Consider the following 25,022-nt stretch of genomic DNA (forward strand, 5'->3'; position numbering starts at 1 on the left):
GTGCCCTCTCTATGGGTTGGAATGAAAACCCGCACCGACTGCGACCCCTTGTGGAATAGTTTGCCCACCCCTGGCTTAGTAGCGTCGGACAGGCACCCATATCGCTACCAACAGGACTAGTTCTGGTACTGATAAAGCAATAAAATGAAATCAGCGGTATCGGGGAGAACTAAGAAGTAACCTGCTTATGCTGTGCAATGTGTACTTCATGAGATCTATAGTTTACTGCTGACCTCTTCAAGATGGCCGACAGCTATATAGGCCGCTGTAACAAAAAAGCTCTCACTTGTCCTTTCCAAGATGATGGTAGACATCCAATTGAGTTTCATACATTCATATATCTGCTATGAATGAAAATGGGTTCATCACTATTAAACTGCTTTGACTACAATAAAATATTTTCAAAATCGGTTGAGAGCTGGTTATGACTTAATTTGAATATACGTGCATTGGCTTTGATGGGAACTTCACTCCTTTCATGGCTGTCCTGAGGCCATTTTGGTAGATGCAATAAATAGTATGTAGTAAAATTATGCTTTAAATAAGAAAACTATGACTTTTTTATTTTAATGCATTGACTTTGATGGCCATTACCAACATGGCCGCCCAGATGCCATTTTTACAGGACCGATGATAGGACCTTTTTTTGTTTTTATGTCTATGGCCTGTAGATGTCAAATACATTTTGAGTGAGAGTGTGGCAGCGTACAAACGAACTTCAAATGGATTGGACGTCTTGCGCAGTAGATTACAGCAAAGCAGCGTCAGTCCAAGAAATAATAGCAATGACTTTATGTTTGAGTATGCAGTTATCTAGTATTAAAAGAAAAAAAAACTTTGCATCAGCCAGATATAGGGGGCCAAAATATATCATGCATTGCATCAGCCAGGTATCGGGACCCAAAATAAATTGATGCAATGTCGAATGTACTCTTTCAATGCTAATGACGGTGCTAGAAATTAACAGAAAGCCACTGAAAATCAAGAGTAAATGACCCGAGTTTCCCAAAATTAAACTCATTGGCTTCTTTTGACAGCCATGGACATTTGACATTTGAAGTGGGATGGCATGAACAAATGTTCATTCTCTGCCAGCTCTCCGTTCAAATGGATTGGACTTCCACTTGTGATAAACTCATTTCAATTCACAGCAAAAAGATGATTTGTTGTCCCATGATTATACATCCAGCATAGTCAAGTTGCAATGAAACCGTTGAAACGGTTATTAAAAAAAACACATCTCTAGCAGTTGCATAAAACCTGTTTTTTTTCTGACAAATGGTTGTTTTCTGTCCCGACAGATAAACGAACATACCCTTTGGACTGTTCCTGCCTCTCACACTGCTCATTTCAAGATGGTGCGTGCAGCGAGTCAAAGGTGTCCTTGTTCCAAAATGATGACTGCAGTTAACTTTGCTGGCCGGGGTCACAGGTTCCGACTACCTCCGCCCCCTGCACCGTCCCCTATGCAACATTTTGCAGCTATTCCGGGACTACGCTCAGCTAGAGCCCGCCCTCAAAGAGCTGCTCCATTGCTACTCCGGATGCTTGCAGCACATCACCTCCAACATGATGGACCTCAAAATGGCCGCGCTGGTAAAGGACGTTCTTGCGTCAATGTCTAATTGTCACTATCCGGCGTTTCATCTCCCTCACGCCGGTGTTTTAGGTTTACGAGCCGCAAATGCTGAAAATGTACAACATGACCTTAAAGGAAGTGCACAGGATGGCAGCCTCATCCCTGAAATCCATCGCTGTGGATCTGCTACATAAGGTGACTGATTTCAAACAGTTGGCTTGAGTAATTTTTTGCGTATTAACAAGTTAATTCCTGTTAATTTTGGGTTACTTCTGTTGATTTTTTTGGTCACTTATGGGTCATATTCTGTTCATTACCCATGACCTATGAATTTGTTGGGTGACCTACTGTTGAGTGACCCAATAGCAACAAGAAGTAACCTATAAAGGCCCATAAATCAACAGGAAACGAGCACAGAAATTCCCTTAAATAAAAATATCACTGAAAATGGTTGACCATTTATGGGCACGATATTTGGCAATTAGATATTTATCGGTATACAGACGCTCCCCTACTTACGAACGAGTTAGGTTCCGAGCGATTGTTCATAAGTTGAATTTGTTTGTAAGTTGATTCAGTGCTATATTTTGTATTATAATTTATGTTTAAGGCCTATATAAGTATATTGAAGGTTTATATAAGTGCATTTGTATGTTTAAGGCTTGTATAAGTAACACGCATTGGTTTGTACTGAAAAAAACATTTAATCAAATGGAGAGAATATGTACAGTACTGTATAGAGAGAGATTTATGTATTAGCATACCTGTCAACCTCTGCCGATAACTGCCCTTATAAATGATTATGATTCCCCTTACAACCCCCAAAAAACCCTTACAAACACTGTATGACTCGTACGGTGTTTGTAAGGTTTTGGGGGGGTTTGTAAGGGGAATCATAATTATTTATAAGGGCAGTTATCGGCAGAGGTTGACAGGTATGTATTAGAAACTGGCCGAAAGAAGCGATCTAATGACGATTGCACAGTTTTCTTCTTTTTTTCATCATAAATGATGCGGTAGCACTGTATGGCATCATTCAATTGATTTGCAAACTTTGTGCAACGTTCAATATTTGGGTCCTGCTGCTCGATCTTTCTGTTTATAAATGGTACTGAATGTGCAACGCTCACCACTCTCACGCGCATCAAGCTTCGTTATTATTGCCACTCGTTTCAAATGAAATGGCTTGGAAGGAAGAGGTCCTTGCAACTCCCTCAATAGAAGCATTTCGCTTTTTACCAACCATATTCAATAATGGATGCACGAGATATTTAATGATACAAATGAAAAAGGTTCTTTGGCCACTGGAGATACGTTCACGCACTTCCGCATTGCAACGAAGAAGGTAGATGCTGGGTGAGCTGAGCCCTCACAGCGCCAGGCGTATTAGCGGCGGAAAGAAGCACTACTCGGAAAAAAATACAAAATTGGACTTACGAACATTTTTCGAATTAAACGCAATTTGCAGACATGTTCGTATGTACCGTTGTTCGTAAGTTGAATGTTCGTAAGTAGGGGAGCGTCTGTATGCCTTTTTTAAATCCGACCAGCTGATATGAAGAAATCTATTTAAAACTGGGTTATTTTGGCTCAGATGCAGCCGCGTCTCGCACTCGCTCTCGCACTTGCTCGCGCTCTCTCTTGTTCTCTCGCTCTCTGTCTCTCTCCTCCTATCCTTCCGTGAAGCTGGACCTCGCTGCAAGGAGGCTGCCCTTCAAGGTCCTCCTCGGAATGGACTGTGCAGGAGGACATGCAACCGAATTCCATTATGAAAGGGTTCACTTGTTCCTCAGAGCTGCCAATTTCTCCAGAATTTCTGCAAATTTAAGGCCGTGATGCTGGCTCGGTTGGTGGCCACTGAAGGCGTCTCATGCATGACGGTGGAGGACATCTACACACTGCTCCAGATCCACTCAACCCCCAAACTGATGAGGACTTCATCGAAATGAAACAATCGAGGAGTGAGGAAGAAGAGGCTCAGGAGGCAGTGGACAATGACGATGAAAAATTTGTTCTTAACTTGAGAAATCTGCAGATCTTCGATACGCCACATAGTTAGTACAGAGGATCCAGGAGATTGAGGAAAACAAGGCCAGAGCCATCAAATTTGGAATTCGTCTTGACGGTATTATGTACAAAAGCATTTTGTACAAAAGAAGAAACAGCGGTCACAACTCCCCATCACCATCTTTTTTAACCCTAGAATGGTAACCTTGGGTGACCGGGTGTCTACAATCTGTATGGGAGACAGACAAAAAATTGTTTTCAGTACGTACCAAATTATTTTTTTTCCTTTCAACACTTGCAGTATGGCAAATAATGCTTCAAATGACTCAAACGACACCAATGAAACACATACAGAACTATACATACACTCAACTGTTAGATACAGGGCGTGAAAGGGGTTACCTTTCACGCTTCTGAAATAGAGGGTTAACCATTCTAGGGTTAAGCACCAAAAATCTCCAACAGAAGATCCTCCTGTTTCCCCCTACGGTGCCTCCTGAAGATTACTGTAGAAATAATAGGGATGAGCCTACTTTTCGGGTTTTCAATTATCATGGCCATGTTTGCTTTTCATTAGCCGAGGGAATACTGTAATGAGACACAACTCAGCTGCCCTCCTTCCAAACTCAGAGCCCCACTCCCCCCTGTACCCCTGCCCCCACACACACGCACACGGTCAACAATTTAAATTTGAGAAGTTTAAGAACAGCAAAACCGCTCTTTCTAACAACGCTGGTGTGTTAACGAGCAAGCACGCACATCCAAACACAACACATTACAAACAAACTTATCCCATGGGCTCACTACCTTTGCGAGGGGGCCCAAGAGGTCAGGTGCGACGAAGGTTGGGCAGTAGTCAAGGAGGGACTTTTGGCAGTCCGTTCCCCGGCTTTAGAAACTAGTTCTTGGGACGTGGAATTTCAGCTTGGGTTCTGGGACCACTCCTCAAGTGGGTTTGGACACTGTTCCACTCTGGAGTTGCTCACGGTAAGAGGTGCCAAGCGGTTGTGGAAATACTTATTGCACCCCGGCTCGGTGCCTGTACATTGGGCTTCACCCCGGTAGACCAAAGGGTAGCATCTCTCCACCTTCAGGTGGGGAGAAGGAACCTGACTGGTTTGTGTGTATGCACCAAATAGGAGCTCAGAGTATCCACCCTCTTTGGAGTCCTTGAGAGGGCTGGAAAGTGCTCCTGGGGAATCCCTCGTTTTGCTATGGGACTTCAATGCTCACATGGGCAATAACAGTGAGACCTGAAGGGTGCGATTGGGAAGATCGGAACTCGGATGGTGTTCTAGTGTTGGACTTCTACTCTCACCGTGGATTGACAATAATGAATACCATGTTCAAGTATAAGGGTGTCCATATGTGCACTTGGCAGTAGGACACCCTAGGCCGCAGTTTGATGATTGATTTGTGGTCGTGTCTTCGAACTTGCGGCTGCATGTCTTGGACACTCTGGTAAAGAGAAGGGCGAAGCTGACAACCGATCATGATCAGGTGGTGTGTTGGCTCTGATTGTTGGGGAGGATTCCAGTGCAGCCCAGCAGACCCAAACTTTTTGTGAGGGTCTGCTGGTCTGCCTAGCAGAGTCCCCCGTCTGGAAAAGTTTCAGTTCCCACTTCCGACAGAGCTTCTCTTATGTCCAGGAAGTGGCGGGAACAATGAGTCCGTATGGACCATGTTCCGCGTCTCTATTGCAGATGCGGCAGACCCTGAGCTGCGGCCGCAGTGCTGTCATGCTGGCAACCCCAGAATCCGCTGGTGCACACCAGTGGTAAAGAAAGCCGTCAGGCTGAAAGAGTCCGTTGGGCATTTTTGGCCCATGGGACTCCAGAGGCGTTTTACGGGTACTGGCTGGCTAAACTCGTCAGTGGCAAAGCCCGGGGGTGGATGAGATCCGCATGGAGTTTCTAAAAGGTCTGGATGTTGTGACATTGAATTGGTTGACAAGCTTCTGCAACATTGGAAATCCGGGACAGGGCGTTTGGATTTGTAGACCAAGGTGGTGGCCCCCTTTTTAAAAAGGGGGGCTGGAGGTTGTGTTCCAATTACAGACGCTCCCCTACTTACGAACATTCGAGTTACGAACAATGGTACATACGAACATGTCTGCGCATATGGCATATGTCGAAAAATGTTCGGAAAGAGATGCTGTAAGTTAGATTTTGTATTGCGCGCCTTTTTCCAAGTAGTGCTTCTTTCCGCCGCTAATACCGACGCCTGGTCCTGTGAGAGCTCACCCAGCATCCACCTTCCTCTGCCCAGTTCGTTGCAGTGCGTAAGTGCGTGAATGTATCTCCAGTGCGCAAAGAACTTTTTTCATTTTTATCATTAAGTATCTCGTGCATCCATTATTCAATATGGTTGGTGAAAAGCTTCGAGTGAGGGCGTGGCCGGATGATTCGCCTAAAGATTCGCCGATGGACGTTTGACAGATGGACAGGTCGCCGAATGGACGTTCGGCCGAGCGGAGGTTCGGCCGAGCGGAGGTTCGGCCGAGCGGAGGTTCGGCCGAGCGGAGGTTCGGCCGAGCGGAGGTTCGGCCGAGCGGAGGTTCGGCCGAGCGGAGGTTCGGCCGAGCGGAGGTTCGGCCGAGCGGAGGTTCGGCCGAGCGGAGGTTCGGCCGAGCGGAGGTTCGGCCGAGCGGAGGTTCGGCCGAGCGGAGGTTCGGCCGAGCGGAGGTTCGGCCGAGCGGAGGTTCCGCCGGCGCGCTCGCCCCGCCCCCGGATCGTGTGTGTACAAGTTTTTCAACCTCGGCCCGCGGGCCATATACGGCCGTTACAGATAACATTTAGGAATAACAAGGGCATGTACTGCCCCCCGCAATAACAAGGGCATGTACTGCCCCCCACTGGGCATATTTCTAAATACAAGTACACGGCATATAATGACAGCAATCATGTTAAATCCATCCTAAAACAGCATTTAATGATCAAATACAAATACTGGAGCTCTTTGGACATAAGAACCGAGCGCAGGGAAGTGAATTCCTCGGTAAAATGTCGCGATAAGGGAAAAAAACGTCTATATACGACCATTCGCCAAACGGCTCAAAATGCGTTTAATAATTAAATACAAATACTAGTATTGTATATACAAATACTAGTATTGTATATACAAATACTAGTATTTGTATTTAATCATTAAACGCTGTTTTCGGCTGGATTTGACCGAATTTGAGAGCATTTTGAGCCGTTTGGCGAATGGCCCTGTTCTTAAAATGGCCGACAAGCGACGACGTCTAGCTCCGTTGCCTCACAATGCGCATCGGATATCTAGTCTGTATACACGATACCTATGGGAATACCAAGCAAAAAAAAAAAGGAAAACGACGAAGAATATGTGAATTGCCTTTGTCTTCTTTTAAATAAAATACTAGTATAAAATACAATACTAGTATTGTATATACAAATACTAGTATTTGTATTTAATCATTAAACGCTGTTTTCGGCCGGATTTGAGGGAATTTGAGAGCATTTTGAGCCGTTTGGCGATTGGTCGTATATAGTCATTTTTTTGCCTTATCAGGCTCGGTTCTAATGTCCAAAGAGCTCCAGTATTTGTATTTGATCATTAAATGCTGTTTTAGGATGGATTTAACATGATTTCTGTCATTATATGCCGTGTACTTGTATTTAGAAATATGCCCAGCGGGGGGCAGTACATACCCTTGTTATTGCGGGGGGCAGTACATGCCCTTGTTATTCTTAAATGAATGTTATCTGTAACGGCCGTATATGGCCCGCGGGCCGAGGTTGAAAAACTTGTACACACACGATCCGGGGGCAGGGCGAGCGCGCCGGCGAAACCTCCGCTCAGCCGTTCGGCCGATTGACCGTTCGGTGGAACGTCCATTCGGCGACCTGTCCGTCTGTCAAATGTCCGTCGGCGAAACGTCTTTAGGCGGATCATCCGAGCACAGAGTGAGGGTGAAAGTGGCAATAATAAAGAAGCTTGATGCGGGTGAGAAAATGGTGAGCGTTGCACGGGCAAACAACTTGAATTGTTCGACCGTCGGTAGTATGTATACAGTACTGTACGTATTCTCTCCATTTTATTAAATGTTTTTTTCAGTACAAACCAATGCAGGTTACTTATACAAGCCTTAAACATACAAATGCACTTGTATAAACCGTCAATATACTTATATAGGCCTTAAACATATAAAAAAAAATACAAAATATAGCACTGAAGCAACTTACAAACAAATTCACCTACGAACAATCGCTCGGAACGTAACTCGTTCGTAAGTAGGGGAGTGTCTGTATAGGGAAATCACGCTCAGCCTCCGCGTGAAGGTTTATTCGGGTGTACTAGAAAAGAGGGTCTAACGGGAGGTCGAAGGTGGGATTCCGGTGGACCTGTGTGGTTTTCGTCCTGGTTTTGGAACATGGATTAGCTCTATACTCTCAGCATGGTGCTTTTGGAGAGTTGGGGAGGGTTGTCTTCGGATTTCACCCAACCAGTCTACATGTGCTTTGCAGAATTAGAGAAGGTGTTCCACTTTCCCTTAGAGATGAGGTGAGAAGCTTGGTCATCCGGGAGGGGCTCGGAGTAGAGCCGCGGCTCCTCCGAATCGAGGGGAATCAGATGAATTGGCTTGGGCATCTGATTAGGATGCCCCCTGGACGCCTCCCTGGTGAGGTGTTTTGAGCACATCCCACTGGGAGAAGGTGATAGTTGTCACATTTTTGTGTGTCTTTTTACAAGTTGTTCATCAAAATCGGACTTTAACATCAACTATAACTGAATGGACATATTAAACATCGGTTTCCAGCAGGAAACTATGGCTTCTAGCAACATCCATCGCGCACACAACATTCGGGAAGTGATCGCGAGATTGGCGGCGCCTCCGTGGATTCTTATCAGGTCTGGCTGGTGAAGAAGTCGTCGTCAGGAGAGGAAGCAGAAGCGAGGCTGTCGAGCAGGCGTGTTGACTACGTAAACTCAGAAAAAAAGCACTCTAACCACCCCAGCCATCCATCTAGCTTTCATCTACACCTCGGCTAGCCGAGCCTCACCTCTGCTTAGCCGGGCCTCCAATTCTGCTAGTTGAAGCTGCAGTTGAGGGTGAGTCCCGGGCGTGGTATATGCCCAAAAAACATTGTATTTAAGAAACAAAGATCTGTCCTTTTAAACAGCACACTTAACCAAGCCAAGGTGCTCTGGGACCCATGGCATACGCCAAAAGGACTCCCTGGTGGTCATTTAAATGACCTCAATATGGTCACGGGGGTTTCTGGAACCTATCCCAGTTGACTCCGGGCCAGAGGCAGGGGACACCTTGAATCAGTGGCCAGCCGATCGCCGGGCACAAGGAGACGGACAACCATGCACACTCACCCATACCCAGGGACAATTTAGAGTGTCCAATCATCCTACCATGGATGTTTTTGGAATGTGGGAGGAAACCGGAGTACCCGGAGGAAACCCATGTAGGCCTGGGGAGAACATGCAAACTCCACACAGGTGGATGTGACCTGGATTTGAACCCAGGACCCTACAGCTGTGAGGCCGACGTGCTAACCTGGCTAAATGTAAATTCACCGATGGCTGCACGGCATGTACTGGGCTACAATATCTTGAGAAGGCACCGTGAGGGAAATCGTGATAGAGGGGTAATGTTCTATATTGGGGAAACTTTCAATGTAAACAGAATGGGTTTGCATACACAATCTTGAATGTATCACTCTTAAAATATCTCTCTCACCACCACAATAATAATAATAATAATAATAATAATAATAATAATCGGACATAGGCCATGTCGTCATTACCACAACACAAAAAGCCTACTTGTCATCACACGCAGAAACTGCGTGTGACGAAATTGATGGTGCTTCTCCATAAGCTACGTTTAATCGGCAAAAGACCTAAATAAGTGTAAGTTACGGACTTGTAATTTGTCATTCCGCTGTTGTGGATACAGGTCGCTTACCTCTCGATTACCGCACACTGTCTGACACTTACCTTACTGTCTGCCACTTACCTTCCTTCAAGTCAGCTAGCAGGAGGCAGATCACCAACCAACCATCTATTCATATGCCGCAGAAGGGAATGTGTGGTATGTTAGCGCGAGTTTAGATGTCTGATGGATGTGGGGAAAAAACTGTCCTTAAGCCTATTTGTCCGAGCTTTGTGGGACCTATAGCGTCTGCCAGAGGGCAGCAGCTGGAACAGATTGTGACCAGGGTGGTAAGGGTCCCCTATGATGTTCTTGGCTCTGCTGAGGTAACGCGGGCTGGCAATGTCTTCAAGTGAGGGCAGAGAGCAGCCGACAATCCTCTGGGCAGTGTTAATCACTTTCTGCATGGCCTTTTTGTCTGCCGCCGTGCTTCCAGCGTACCACACTGTGATGCCGTACGCCAGGATGCTCTCTACAGTGGTTCTATAGAAGGTTCTCAGAAGATTGGAGCCCAAGTTGTTCTTCCTAAGTACCCTGAGGAAATGGAGTCGTGTCTGAGCCTTCTTCACCACTGCCGTGGTGTTTGTAGACCATGAGAGCTTGTCCGTGACGTGGACCCCCAGGAATTTAAAGGACTGGACCCTGTCTACACATACTCCATTTATGAGGAGTGGGGCCAGATCTGTGCCGTGTTTGCGAAAGTCCAAGATTATTTCTTTAGTTTTCGTGGTGTTCATTGTGAGATTGTTCACCGAGCACCACGAAGACAAATTGTTGACCTCATCTCTGTAAGCCGACTCATCCCCTCCTGAGATGAGTCCGACCACAGTGGTGTCGTCAGCGAATTTGATGATGGCGTTAGACTGGTGGGTGGGTGTACAGTCGTAGGTGTACAGGGAGTACAGAAGAGGACTCAGTACACAGCCTTGAGGGGAGCCAGTGCTTAGTGTAATGGAGGAAGAGAGGTGGGGACCAAGTCTAACAGTCTGTGGTCGGTTGGTCAAGAAGTCCTTGTTTTATGGTATTGAAGGCTGAGCTGTAGTCAATGAAGAGCAGTAATACCTTGACATACGAGTGCCCCGACATACGAGCAGTTTGAGATACGAGTAAAATTTCGAGCAAATATTTACCTTGAGATATGAGACAAATTTTGATATACGATACGCATACACCCTACGGTTAAGAGAACATTATCTCCCTCCAACTCCCTCGTGTAAATGTCTCTACGAGCACTGGGTGGCATTTTTCAGTGTTTTTTAGTCCGTGCAGAATGCTGCTTGCTCGCCAATACGAGAGGAGTACTACTTTTCGGGCAAGTTGGCAAGTGGTTGTGCGTTATCCTATTATGAGGACATTTGTGTGCATCATTTTCGGAATATTTTGAAGGGAAGACAAAAGCAAACGGATAGGTTACTTTTAAAAACAAGCTGAAAGTCAGGGTGGAGGCGGGGAAAATAGAGCCAACCTGGGAAAACGTTTTTTTTACTTTCTTTAAAACAAAATTAAAATTAAGTTTAGTGTAAGGTTAGATTAAACTTATTTTTGAGTTTCTGTATCGTAATTCAAGTTCATTTAAATTTGTAATGTTACGAACGCGTTGCGGTGCAAAAAGTCTCTCTCCCCTCCGCGATCTGTCTAATTTTAGTACTATTAAACATAACTACTAGTTATTTATTACTCTGTTAATAGATGGCGAATTAGAACAAATACAAATGTTTTTTTAATTCAAATATCCTGTTTTTTGTGTGTTTTATCAGAGGGTTGGAACAAATGAATTTGTTTTTAGTTCATTTCTATGGGAAACGTTGATTTGAAATACGAGCAAATCGACATACGAGCTCAGTTCCGGAACGCATTAAGCTTGTATCTCAAGGTACCACTGTAATGCTGATTGGCAAGTAAAGACCTCTATCAGCCTCTAATGCTTTTTACGTGGAGCCTCGGGCTCTCCTTAGGGAATGTGACACAAGAAATGAAGTTGTCTTGTTTGGAGATTTAAATATTTCCTGGATTGACAAATCAAATTCGAGACAGTTAAAATCACTGTTAACTAATTTTAACTTTATACAACTAATCAAAGCTCCCACTAGACAAGGGTTGGCAAACACGTGGCTCTCAAGCGACATGTGGCTCCCGGCCAAAATGAATGAGTCTCTTTGCTTATCATATTTTGTATACACTGTGGCTCTTTGCCTCGTTGTATGTTTCTCTTATTTTTGTTCTCTCTTAAAACAAATTCATTAGGGGCCATTAAAAACAAATAATAAATAATATTTAAAAATAATTTGGCCGATTGGAATTTTTTTATGCTGCTTTTGATGTAAGGTGTCGCTCTGTGACTCACAGTTTAAATTTTTTGCTCTTTGTGTCTAACTTGTTTGCCATCCCTGCACTGGACTAACTACTTCGGAGGGAAATTGGCTACGTACGCAGCTCCACTCTGTCTAAATGCCGCCCGTTCAGTGCGGTTGTCCACAAACGTCTATCCAATGGGCGAATCTCGATGCCTAGTTGGGACACCACGGAGCGGTCGATAAAACTCTAGTACGCTCCGCAGTCGACAAATGCGGTGGCCTTGTGCGTCTGTCCTCCCTAGGATAGCGAGGTCGGCAACAGAAGACGACGGGAGGATTCTCCAGTGGCGAGGCTCACCAATACCTCCCTCTCTATTGGTGAGCCCCTGCTTTTACTGGACGGACTGGACATGTCCGTACAAGGTGTCCCTTCTACCCGCAGTAAAAACATGAAGCTGAGTGCATACAATGGAAGCGTTCCTCCAAGAGCCTGGCGCGGCCCAGTTGCATTGGTTCTGACGTCTCTCCGAGAGGCGAGGAGGAGATGTCGAGGCTGGTCGCTAAGGCTCGTGTATGGGGGCCACCTGTGAGCCTTCTCGCCGCTACATATGGCGTCTCGAAGTCGGCAGTCGATTCTTATGGCCAAATTGGCGAGCGCATCGAAGGAGCCCGACTTGTCACGGCACGCGAACTCATCCTCCAGGGACTCCGTTAGGCCCCCAAGAAATACTTCCTCGAGGTTGTTGTCATCAAAACCTCTCGGCGACGGTGCGAACCTTGACGGAATATTCTGCCTTGCTTAGGACGCCCTGGTGGAGAGACATCAAATGTCTTGCTGCCTCCCTGCCGCGTACTGTGTGGTCGAACACCTTACGCATTTCCTCCGTAAAGGCGTCATATGAGGAGCAAACCCTCGAGCCTCGCTCCCACTCGGCGTTAGCCCACAACAGGGCTTCACCACGAAGACAGCCGATGCGGTAGGCAATTTTGGCTCGGTTCATGCTAAATGTGAGGCTTTGCTGCTCAAATACCAGGCTGGATTTAACAAGAAAGGCTCGACATCGGCCAAGGTCGTCGTCATATGGGGCGGGCGGTGGGACTATGGACTCGCGGTGCATTAGTGACGGGGCTGTTGCGTGCGTGGATGCAAGTGGGGTTGATTGTGTCCGTTTTGCAGGTGGTAATGACGTGAGTCGTGACTGCGTTGAACGTATTGTTTGTGAGATCTGAGATACCTCAGTCAGGAGGAATTGAATTGCCTGGCTCTGCTGGTCCATGAGTAGCACTGGGTGATTGGTGGGGGTTTGGTTTGAGCCCGCGGGGTCCATCTTGGCTGGATCGTGCTGTTACGATCGTGGGCGGAGGGCCCATAAGCAGGCGAATGCACACAAGCTGGAGTGGAGCTTTCTGTTTATTTAGAATGTCCGTTGGGTAGGCCCAGGCAAAGGAACAAGGGAGAAGCCTAGTGGTGTTGTCTTGCATAACGTGGAGGGCGAAAGCCGGGAGGTCCGTAGAGAGATCCAAAGCAAATGTACAAGATACATGGTCGAGATCGTGAATCGTGGTCCGTGGTCTGTGGTCGTGAGCGTGGTCAAGGTCCTGGGAACAAAACAAGAGGTCGGAGATCAGGTGAAGCAAACAAGGAGGTAGCACGAAAAGTTACTTAACAGTGAACTGATTAAGACGAACCAGCGACACGGTCACGTTCTGCTTGGCTCAAATAGTCCTCTGTCTGATGGGCCGCACCTGTCTTTGCTTAACCGATTAGCTGCTGGACTTATGTTTGGGTGACAGGTACTCGGATGATTCGCTTAAAGACGTTTCGCCGACGGACGTTTGACAGACGGACAGAGGTTTCGCCGAAACGGGATTCGCACGCTCGCCCCGCCCCCGGATCGTGTGTGTACAAGATTTGCATCCTCGGCCCGCGGGCCATATACGGCGCGTTAGGATTTTTAATCCGGCCCGCCGAGTAGGTAAATTATATCCCTACGGTCATCGGAGGGGTTTCTCCCCGGGATCAGTGCTTCATGGGCGAATTTTAATGACACATGCTGAGTTTCATTATCGAGCTAAATATATTTCCCGAGTTTGAGCACTTTAAAAATCGGCGGGGTTTCCCCCTGAGCCTATCCGAGAATAGTGCACCGTGAGCGGACTGGGTTGGACGACGCCCCGCTGAATTTCTGCAGCTCCAGAAATTTTTCAAATTTGAGCCCCACACACATTGGAGGGGTTTTTCACCGAGCACAGTGCTCTGTGGGCGGACGGGTGACACATGTATGTGTGTTCGGCCGAATGACCGTTCGGTGGAACGTCCATTCGGCGACCTGTCCGTCTGTCAAACGTCCGTCGGCGAAACGTCTTTAGGCGAATCATCCGGCCACGTGGGTGACAGGAGCAACCACCCACCTTTCTAGCTCTGGCCCTGACAATCACATTAACAGCAGATACTGCTGTCAAGTTTTGATTTCTCACCAGGTACCCAAAATTGGATTGAATCGTACTACTTATCTGTAAGATCACAGTTTTTCAGGATACAAAACACTAAGTTTACACTGCGGAATAACAGTCCTGCGGTACCACAGGGGTCAGTGCTAGGTCCACTGCTCTTCAGTATTTTCATAAATGATCTGCCAAGCTGTTTTCCTTCAATTGTCACCTGCCAAATATACGGCCATGGTGCTGTTCTATCTGTTCATGCGAAAGAAAAAACATGCTGCACAAGGACTGATAGACTCTATGACAAGCGTGTAAAACTGGCTTGAAGAATCCCAACTGTATTTAATCAAGACGGTATGTACTTCTCAAAAAGAGCGACAACTGACAGTGATCCCAACCTTTTTCTCCAAGGTAAAAAAATCAATGTAGTCCAAGAATTACACCTAAAAAACACTTTGAATAGAATTAAATTAATTTGTCCAACTTTAGGTTCATTAGACACAATCTAACTCCTGAGTCAGCAAAACTGTATTTTGGCACAAAGATCATATCACGTCTTACTGCCTAACAAGTTGGACATCGGCCTGCAAGACAAGGCTAAAACCAATTGAAACTGTTTATAAGCAAGCTCTGAAAGTATTGGACAGAAAACCAAAAATGTTGCATCATTTCAAAGCTTAATCCCCTGAACTGGGACAATCTTGTTAAATATGCTGATGCCATCTTGGTTTACAAAATCTTCCATCTCAAAGCTCCTCCTCCACTGAAACAATTTGTAAAAAAAAAAAATTCAGGAGATCAACAAGAGCTGGTTATAGTGGGGACCAATGTTCCCTCTAATTTTTCGTATGTCTGAGCAGAAAGTCAACCTCCCTGAGCGCACTGAGTACCAGTGTGAGCGACATCATCGGTACTCGGATGATTCGCCTAAAGACGTTTCGCCGACGGGCAGGTCGCCGAATGAACGTTCGGCGGAACGTCCATTCGGCGACCTGTCCGTCTGTCAAACGTCCGTCGGCGAAACGTCTTTAGGCGAATCATCCGGTCATGACATCATCATTGCTCGCTATGGGCACACCAGTATCACACCTGCCACAAGCAGGTGCATGTCAATGTTCTCTCTAATTTTTCAAGATAAAACATGCTGTAAAACACGAAAAACATAAGTGGACAGAGCTACTGCCACTGGCTGCCGCTTAAACGGCGCCATCATGGGGAAAGGGGTAAAAAAAAAAAAAAAAAAAAAAAAAAAAAAAAAAATCCGTTTTTTTTTTTTTACTGCGCGCCATATGATTGCTGCTGCGCAGAGAAGACGAGAGTAGTGCGCAATTGCGCACGCGCGCAGCTTAGAGGGAACACTGGTGGGGACTGTGTAGTTCCCTTCAGAAGAGTGCATTTAGCCAAACCATCTTCTCTGTTCCTGCCTCATATACCTGGAACTCAATAACAATTATCATACGTGAACTCCCGTCTCTGAACCTTTTTTGATTTGGATACTTAATATAAAATCATGCTATGGACTACTGAATCCGCAAAGTGGGGGAGGTTGAAATTAGTGATAAACTCATTGAGATTCACAGCAGGTAGCCTCATAAATGGCATTGAAAGGCTCTTGTCATAGGTGCTTAATTGGAAGACTGTGGATTGCGATTGGGCCACAGGACTGTGTACGCTTCTCTCCAAAGAAGAAGCCTTTGAAATCCTGTGGAAGGTCATCCACGACACCTGGGAAAACTACCCTAGAGCTTTGGTAAGCCTCAGCCGCCACGAGGCTTTCCTTTTAAGATTAACGACCATGTCTCGGCGTCCATCCAGGCGGCTAGCAAGATCGGGGCCCGCCTTTGCCACTTAAACAATTGTACCGAGGAAAAGAACAAGTTTCTGGCCGTCATCACCGACGCCCAATGGGGCATCCGGTTGGCCGAGAAAGAGGTACGCCCCCTACCCGCTGTAATATCTGGCTTCATTGCCCTCTTAGACCGCCATATGCTCACAGGTTTCCATTCGGCCCGTCTTTCTGCAACCTTCCGAGTCCAAGTGCACTCTGATCCCCGTTCTAGTAGAGAACAAGAGGTTGGATCCCGACGTCATCCTACAGTACTGCAGGTGTGTAAGACATTGGGCCTGCGCTCAGTTTCTCAACGCTGACGCTCACCCTCCACTTTAGCGCTTACGGTTTGGACGCCGACGCGGCCATCGGCCTGTACGTGGACACGGCGCTGCTGCTGCAAGAAGACAGGGATGACAGCCACGCCCGCGCGCTGGAGCGGGTTCTGGCCGTTGTCCCCAAGTTACAGGAAACTGGAGAGCTTTTCGCCAATCTTGTCCAGCTGCTTTTTAAGGTGGAAGAACTTTAAAAAAAAAATTATATTCATTTATATTTTATGTTCATATTGAATATTTATTCATTAGTTTAGTTTAAAAATACATTTGTTTTTTTATATATTTCAATGTTTATTTCCAGTGCTATTTAATGTTTTTATTGCCAACATTTATTTTTGTTTTCAATTTCTTTTTTAGATCAGTATTCGGATCTTGCATTATTTGATTTTGAAATATTGAAAAACATTTTTTAATTTACCGTATTTACTCGCATTTGTCGGACAAAAAATGATGATTTTTTTTTGGGTCACTCAATCAGCTGAGTCCGTACAACTATGAGAGGATCGAGGTGGTGTTGAAGATTTTACAAGCTGCCCACGAGTATGTGCCAGGCTTTTCTGTTGCCCAGGTAAACCAAAGTGCCATCTTAAAGAAATTTACTCAAAAATACTTTTACATTGATAAAACCTCACTCAAAAGTAATTGTGTAAAAATCTACTCAAAGTAAGAAGTATATGATTTAAAACTATCTCGAAGTCAAAGTTACTCAGTTTTCTTATGCCTGGGGCACAGCACCTTTTTTGTATTATTATTATTATTATTATTATTGTTTTAACTGCTGTACAAATGGGTTAAACAATCAAAATAACAAATTAGATAGCAAAAATTAAGCGTTGCTTTCACTGGGATGTTTTGTTATCCATGCTAATGACCAACATGTAGAAGCCATTTGGTTCACAAATGCCAGTCCTGTTAACTGATGGCTACTTGAAATCGCTATTTGAAGACCATGTGGCATCAATATTACCTTGACTTTTATGTCTACAATTTCTTTGTTTGCAACACATTTTCTTGCCAAAAGGATTTCTTTGCGCTAGTGTGTGGCGCTGCACTTGCCAACACATTCAGACTGCTAGCTTCTTTCTTTCTTTTTTTATTTTTTATCTTATTTTATGTAATTGATTATTTAAAGGGGCTGGGGACCTGGGTTCAAATCCAGGTCAGTCCACCTGTGTGGAGTTTGCATGTTCTCACCAGGCCTGTGTGGGTTTTTTCCGGGTACTCCGGTTTCCTCCCACATTCCAAAGCCATGCATGGTAGGCTGATTGGACGATCTAAATTGCCCCTAGGTATGAGCCTGAGCGTGAATGGTTGTTTGTCTTCTTGTGCCCTGCGATTGGCTGGCCACCAATTGAGGCTGTCCCCCGCCTCTGGCCCGAAGTCAGCTGGGATAGGCTCCAGCACCCCCGGCGACCCTAGTGAGGACAAAGCGGTTCGGAAAATGAGATGAGATGATGATTTAAAGAAAGCAAAAAAATCCACTCAATTAGCAGTGCTCTTAATGACTTTTGCTCCTCACAGCATCGGTTTTCTAACATAAGCTGTTTTCTTGTCAGGCAACAGGACTCATGCACCACTTAAAGTCCTACAAGCGCACAGCACCACCGTCAGAGGTGGAGCGCGCTTACATTCTCGAGAAGGACCCCCCAGCTGGTCGCCTAGATAGTGTCAGGTTGCCTTTTCACCTCCTCTTGCAGAGCAAATACTACTGGAAAGTCATAAGTGAGTCACCTGCCATCTTCCTTTATAGGACAAGTGATTAACTCTTTCTCTGATGGATGGTAAACTCCCTTGGGCTTTGCTGAGACACTTTCTGTTCATTTTGCATTTGTTTTTTTTATATTGTGGCATTCCTGGGTCACTTCCTATTGATTTGGGAGTCATTTTTGGGTAACATATATTTTAGGGCCTTTTTAGTTCACTTCCTGAATTCTGGGTATAATTGGGTCAGTCAGTGTGCATTTGTGAATATTCTTGTCACTTCCTTTTGATTTTATGTAATTTATACATACATTCTTCCACTATCCCTGCCACGTCAAATGAATTGGTCATATAGCGTAGTCAATCGCAACCACTAAAAAAAGGAAATAATTAAATACCATAAAATATGGCATTTTGTGTTTGCATTTAAGCTCCGGAGATGAGCGAACAGACCTTCCCAACATTTCTTTTAATCAGCAAATTAATGAAGGTAGTAGCAAGCGCCGAAAAAAGCGGCACCATGCTAGAATGAAAGACGAACACCGGCCCTTCTCGTCCCCTCCTTCCTTCTTCCTGCAGGTGAGCCTGGATAAGCTTTACATGCTTATGACCAACCACATATTTTACGCCAAGTTGAAGCCCCTCGTCCTGGAGCAACGTCGCGGCAAGGCTATAGAAAAGGTGGCCCTGAGCGTAATGAGCTTCGTACGACACATCCAGAACAGAGAATGGGCGGCTGCCACCGCTCACAAGATTACTCAGGAGCTGCCGCCGGGTCTGGAATGCACCGGTCATGCGTAATAATTGCGCGGCTGAAAGGGGGGAGGCTAAAAGGGGCTCTGTGCTTTGTCTACAGGTTACGAGAAGACGCAATCCCTCTGCTTCTGCTTGACGATGGGAAAACTGTGGCTAGACGATCCCGACCTGGATGTAGGTATTTCTTCAGGGTACATGTGCTGGCTTAAATTGTTAAAAAATGAGAAGTTTAGTTTAACCCTTTATAGGGCAAGTGGTCATTCCAAACACATTTGGGCATTTATCAAATTGCTTACTGATAACGACAGGGCCTATGTCCGATTATTATTATTATTATTATTATTATTAATCTTGGAACTTTTCCAGGTCATTTCCAGTTGATTTTGGGTCATTTGCCTTTGATTCTGCAAACATTATAAGGGCTCTCCAGAGAGCAGAAAACAGGAATGTCATATGTGGCTAACTTACTTTGCCTTTCGTGGCTATGGATTGATTGCTCCTTGACATTTGGCCTTGAAAGTTTGTGATATTCCACACAAACCTTGTTTTTCTATGAGCGTAGCCTGTTTATTTCCACGGCCTAACTGAAGTCTGTGCACCCCGTATACAGGAGACGGCGCGGAGCCGAGCGGAAGCCTTCCTGTCCAAAGTGCAGCTGCAGTGGCTTCGATCTGGCACAGAAAGTGTCTTGACAGATGCCGGGCTTGCCAACCCTGATCTCCTCAAGCTCAGCGGGGTTCCCAATGTCTTGGTGGCTGAACTCTACGAGCACCCCAGCGTGGAAGGGCGCTTCAGGAACTCGGGAGCAGCTACCTATCCCGGTGAGTTACTGCTCTCTCCCAGTGTGGGTGCCATCTTGTGGGATGCCAAATATTTATTCAATTTACCGTATTTTCGGCACTATAAGGTGCACCGCATTATAAGGTGCACCCTCAATGAATGACATATTTTAAATTTTTCGCAAAGTTCAGTAATCCTCCGAGAATCGCGTCTATTGCGAATTCACTACTTTGAGATTTTTTTCCACTATTAACTATTATAATTATTATTTATTTTTTTAAAGTTCAGAAAAATTTGAAAATCCACGCTGTAACTCTTGCTACTGGGACTCGGCACTGAAAAAAGAAGTTATAATAGGGGTGACCCTACTTGGCAATTTTTTGATTATCGTTGCCATGTCTCGTCTACATTAACCGCGATATTCGAGGGATTACTGTTACACATTTGTACTCCCTCTTAAAACCATGAAAATGGAGGTGAAAATTGTGAATTATACATGACAAATTGTAAAATTCTACGATTTTAGGGCAGATTTAAGGGGGCAGCTTATAGGCGGGGGCGGCTTGTATTTGAGAAAATACTATACTTTAAGTACTGTACTCACAGTGATAATAGTTCCTCTCCGCTTGATTTAAATAATAAAAAAACAGGTTAATTGAGCTTTAGTCCAAGTCCTCTTCACCAGATTCGAAAGGCATTTTTCTTGTACAAATATTGCTGTTGTTTTTGTCCTGACACTGTCAAGACGATTGCCAAAGTCCATGGATGTGGCCATGTTGTCATCAGTCTCCTCCTGAGTGGCCCCGTGCAGTGTGTTGACGTCCTAGCTTCATGCCAGCTTCACGACCACATATGGCCCAAACAATGTTCCCTCTGCGAGCGTACGCAATTGCGCACTACTCTCGTCTTCTCCGCGCAGCAGCAATCATATGGCGCGCACAAAATAAAATCCAAACTTTTTTCTTTATTCCCCCTCTTTCCTCTTTCCTCGTGATGGCGCCGTTCATGCAGCAGCCAGTTGCAGTAGCTCTGTCCACTCTTATTTTTTTCGTGTTTTACAGCCCTTCTATCTTTTTTTAATTACATTTTAATATTTCTTAATACATTCCTTTATAATTTACTGTCCAAATATAAGAACAAGCGGCGAAATCAGGTGAGAACTGTCTAAATCTGTTGCTTGTGTGGTTGTGTGCGTGCGTGCGTGTGTGTCTAGTATGTGTGATCGTTTGTCTTCAACCTACACAATGGACTATAGTAAATGGAAATTTGCCCTCGGCTACAATCTTACATATACAGTGGTACCTCGTCATACGACCGTTCGTCATACGGAATGCTCGTCTTACGGGGGAAATTTCGATCGAATAATTCGCCCGTGATGCGGTCAAAGTTTCGTGATGCGACCAAGCCAGGTTGCCATGGCATTTTTTTTGGCATATCTTTCGTGTATAACAATATTTACGAGCACCGGATGAGCTATTCAGACCAGGAAACGCACAACGCGCATGCGCGGTGAAAAGAGGGCTTTCTGGGTAATGAAGTATACTCGTGCGCACAACGCCGACAGGCAATGGCACTAGGCGCCGTTCGAGGGGATGCGAACACAGATGCTACAAGCTAAAAGGAGCCGCTAGCCAGCGGCCCCGAAGCTCCCATGCGAATCCAACAAAACCACCCAGAGCTGCCACCCAGGAACGTGGCGCCCTACGTTTTTCATCCAGCCGGAGATATTCGCACTGCCCCACACCTCCGGCTACCCCCTGGATGAACTAATCCGCGTTCCAGTGACAGCTCTAGCGCTGCTGAGGGTAATCCTCAAGCGCCTGAGGTGGCCCAACAACAACAACAACATGAGCAGCGGCGCGATCGCTGATAAAAGACTGCTGCTCGTCGTGCGTTATTCGATTATCATTTTCGGAATATTTTGAAGGGAATAGTACGACAGCAAACAGCCCATCGATAGCGAACGTGAGGGTGGAGTGTTTGTTCCGTTTACGAGTGCGTTTTGTGGAAGAAAAAAAACGAAGCCCCCCGCCCCTTTTGTGCCCCTCTCCCCTCGGCGAAATCTGCCCAATTTTAGTTAGATTAAACACTATTTCTATTAAACCACTCGTTATTTATTACTTTGTCAATATATGGCGAATTATAAGAAATAAAACTTTTTTTTCAATCCAATATCCTGTTTCTGGTGTTTTTTTCAGAGAGTTGGAACGAATTAATTTGTTTCCCATTCATTTCAATGGGAAACTTTACCTCGAGTTACGAGTAACTTGTCATACGAGCTCAGTCACGGAACGGATTAAGCTCGTATCTCGAGGTACCACTGTATATATGTTCATTAACATGAATATAAATATGTTCATTAATATGTGCTATCCCTTATTAAATAAATCAAAGAAAAATCATGGGAAAATATTGCATATGAATGGAAACTTGACTATCTCAAGCAGAAAAGTCATTTGAATGAGAAGTGAGAAGGACAGATGTGCAAAATAAGGTAAAATTCAAGTCGGATTTGTGCATATTCTAATGGCATTTATGAAGATGTTTTATTCAAAGATATTTTTTCATTCATTTTCTGAACCGCTTCATCCACTTTATCACTCGCGGGGGGTGCTGGAGCCTATCCCTGCTGACTTTGGGACAGGGGTGGAGGACACCCTGTATCGGTGGCCAGCCGATCACAGGGCACAAGGAGACGGATAGCCATGCACACTCAGACCCACACCTAGGGGCAATTTTAGAGTGTCCAATCAGCCTACAATACATCTTTTTGGGATGTGGGAGGAAAACGGAGTACTCAGAGAAAACCCACGCAGGCCCAGGGAGAATATGCAAATTCAACCCAGGACCCCAGAGCTGTGAGGCCGACGCGCGAACCACTCATCCGCCGGGCCGCCCATTCATAGATATTAATCATTACATTTTATTATTACTAAATCATTTATGTGTAGTAGACATGCACCTGCTTATGGCAGGTGTGATATTGGTGTGTGCCCATAGCGAGCAATGATGATGTTGCTCACACTGGTACTCAGTGTGCTCAGGGAGGTTGTCTTTCTGCCCAGACAAACAAAAAATTAGAGGGAACATTGGGCCCAAATCCCTCATTATGCTGGTTCATTTTTTTTTAAATTCTTCGGAGTCAGAGGCGGGCTGGGCTGTCTTATTCCACACGAGAATTTGCAGTTCCGCACCTCGGAAGATGCGAGCTTGAACTGGTGAACAGGAGCGCATGAGCCCCAGTGGCCAAACAAAAGCGGCAGCGCTTCGTGCAGAATAACCGTCGCTGCAACGTGCAGCACGGCAACCTGGGCGGAGTGACCAGCCTGCTACATCTCAGACCTCTTCACCATGCTGGTGGACCTCACGAGAATTTATTTTTATTTATTCGCAGCATACAAATCGCAACAAGACGCATGCATCTTCAGAGGGGAAGTGCGTTAACTTCCTGTATCTTCCTTTTAACCGCTCGTTGGAGCCTATTACAATGGTTCCAACCAGCTGAATTCTGTACAAATAGAACGCCACAATGTAGATCAATTTATGCCGCAATGGCGTGCAACACCTTTAGCATATCAAGGAACGTCAATATTTAGGAAGCATTTTCAACGGCGACTCAAAAAATAGTCAGCAGCATACAGATCGCCACAACACGCGTGCATCTCTAGGGGGAATAGCTTTCACTATTTACCGCACGGCAGAGCCCATTAACAATGTTCCTACCTGCTGAATTATCTACAAAAGAACGGTACAGTGTAGATTCATCCATGCCGCATCGGCATGTTACGCCTTTACCATATCAGGGAACGGCAATATTTAGGAAACATTTTCAAAGGCAACTCAATAAAGGTCTCGCCACTGGTGATGTGCGCGATGCGAAATTCACTCGCAACAAAACAGGAAATGGCAAGACGTATTGCATATAGGCACTTTATATGATATTCGGGGCGCCCATTTTTCTTCTATGGTATATTGCTTCTTTGGCGCTGAGAGAAGTGTTGCCCTGACTTTCGCCATATTTCATCTGTCTTCTGCTTGCGAGTTTCAGCGTGGATTTTGACAATTTTGTGAACTTTTTTTTTAAATCTGCGATGTAGTGAAGGGTCACATTATTCTCATCTCTCATCTCCCATTTTCTGAACCGTTTTATCCTCAGTATCGTGGGGGGTGCTGGAGCCTATCCCAGCTGTCTCCGGGTCAGAGGTGGGGAACACCCTGAATCGGTGGCCAGCCGATTGCAGGGCTCAAGGAGACAGACAACCACGCACACTCACACCCATACCTAGGGGCAATTTAGAGTGTCCAATCAGCCTACCATGCATGTTTTTTGGAATGTGGGAGGAAATAATAATCGGGATCGGTATGAAGCTTCTGGACAGCTTGCTGATGAGTTGATCATTTGATTCAGGTGTGGTAGAGGAGGGAGATATGGAAAACAGACTGGATAGGGGCTCTCAAGGACCAGAATTGGCCACCCCTGGCTTATTGCCTCGCAGTCGACAACAACTCTTCACGTTTCAAGATTCTCTTATGTTTTTTTACCGCCGTTCGTCGTCTTTAAGTTTTTCTTGAAGGAAGCTGTGGCCGAGTGCCTTGACCTGAACTGCAACCTGCAGTGGGCGAAATTGTGTCGCGGGGGCAGGCGATGGGGCGTGTGGTCAGTAATGAGGACGTTGACGAGTTGGTCGGTCGATGTGCACCAAAACAACCTCTCAACGGAGCATGAATAAATGCAACAAATTTGAGAAGTTACATATAAAGTACTGCTCTACTTATGAAATGTTCAAGTTACCCAAAAAGTTTTAGAACCAATTAATTTCGTAAGTAGAGTTACGACTGTATATTCACGTTGACAGGCAGCATAAAACTATGTGGGGGCCAGATCTGGCGCTAATACATTTTACCTCATTGGCTTCCGTTGATGGCGGGAGATGTCTAATTTTTGCTCGTCTTTCACCGTCAATGGTCCCCAATAAGTTAATGTTGGCACCAGTGGTGGTAGTGGGCAAAAATAACTTGTTATATGTTTAAGAAGTGCTGATCTGACTTCTTCTCAATCCTGTTTCAGACATAAATGCGACGGTGACAAAAATAGCAGCCATCAACCATGTGGATCTTGTTAAAATCCACAACGCATTGTTGGAAAAGTGGATCTGCAAAACGGGTCAGGCGGCGACCGAGGTGCCTTTTCCCACAGCCACTACCACCCTTCACATGACATGATTTTTTTTTGTCTGGAGATTCTTACTGAGTTTTCTGTTTTTCCTTTTTAAGGAAGCTGTCGACTACTTGGAGGACCCAGACTTAATGAGGTAGGTACAGACGCTCCCCTACTTACGAACATACGACTTTCGAACAACGGTACATACGAACATGTCTGCAAATTGCGTTT

At 45.4% G+C, this 25,022-nt stretch overlaps 1 protein-coding gene across 4 annotated transcripts in view; it reads left to right on the plus strand.

Annotated features, from left to right (window-relative positions):
- Positions 1–25,022, plus strand: part of kntc1 (kinetochore associated 1) — a 125,616-nt gene that overhangs the window by 77,149 nt on the left and 23,445 nt on the right. For all 4 annotated transcript variants that reach the window (XM_077601704.1, XM_077601706.1, XM_077601705.1 and 1 more), the window contains 15 exons: positions 1,302–1,358; positions 1,433–1,596; positions 1,670–1,774; positions 15,852–15,980; positions 16,046–16,162; positions 16,227–16,336; positions 16,398–16,572; positions 16,872–16,961; positions 17,950–18,115; positions 18,526–18,584; positions 18,674–18,869; positions 18,951–19,024; positions 19,461–19,671; positions 24,699–24,811; positions 24,905–24,942. In XM_077601704.1, coding sequence (XP_077457830.1) covers positions 1,302–1,358; positions 1,433–1,596; positions 1,670–1,774; positions 15,852–15,980; positions 16,046–16,162; positions 16,227–16,336; positions 16,398–16,572; positions 16,872–16,961; positions 17,950–18,115; positions 18,526–18,584; positions 18,674–18,869; positions 18,951–19,024; positions 19,461–19,671; positions 24,699–24,811; positions 24,905–24,942 — 1,804 coding nt within the window. The remainder of the gene's footprint in view (positions 1–1,301; positions 1,359–1,432; positions 1,597–1,669; positions 1,775–15,851; positions 15,981–16,045; positions 16,163–16,226; positions 16,337–16,397; positions 16,573–16,871; positions 16,962–17,949; positions 18,116–18,525; positions 18,585–18,673; positions 18,870–18,950; positions 19,025–19,460; positions 19,672–24,698; positions 24,812–24,904; positions 24,943–25,022) is intronic.

This window comes from Stigmatopora argus, chromosome 5, assembly GCF_051989625.1.
Source record: "Stigmatopora argus isolate UIUO_Sarg chromosome 5, RoL_Sarg_1.0, whole genome shotgun sequence".
Lineage (NCBI taxonomy): Eukaryota > Metazoa > Chordata > Actinopteri > Syngnathiformes > Syngnathidae > Stigmatopora > Stigmatopora argus.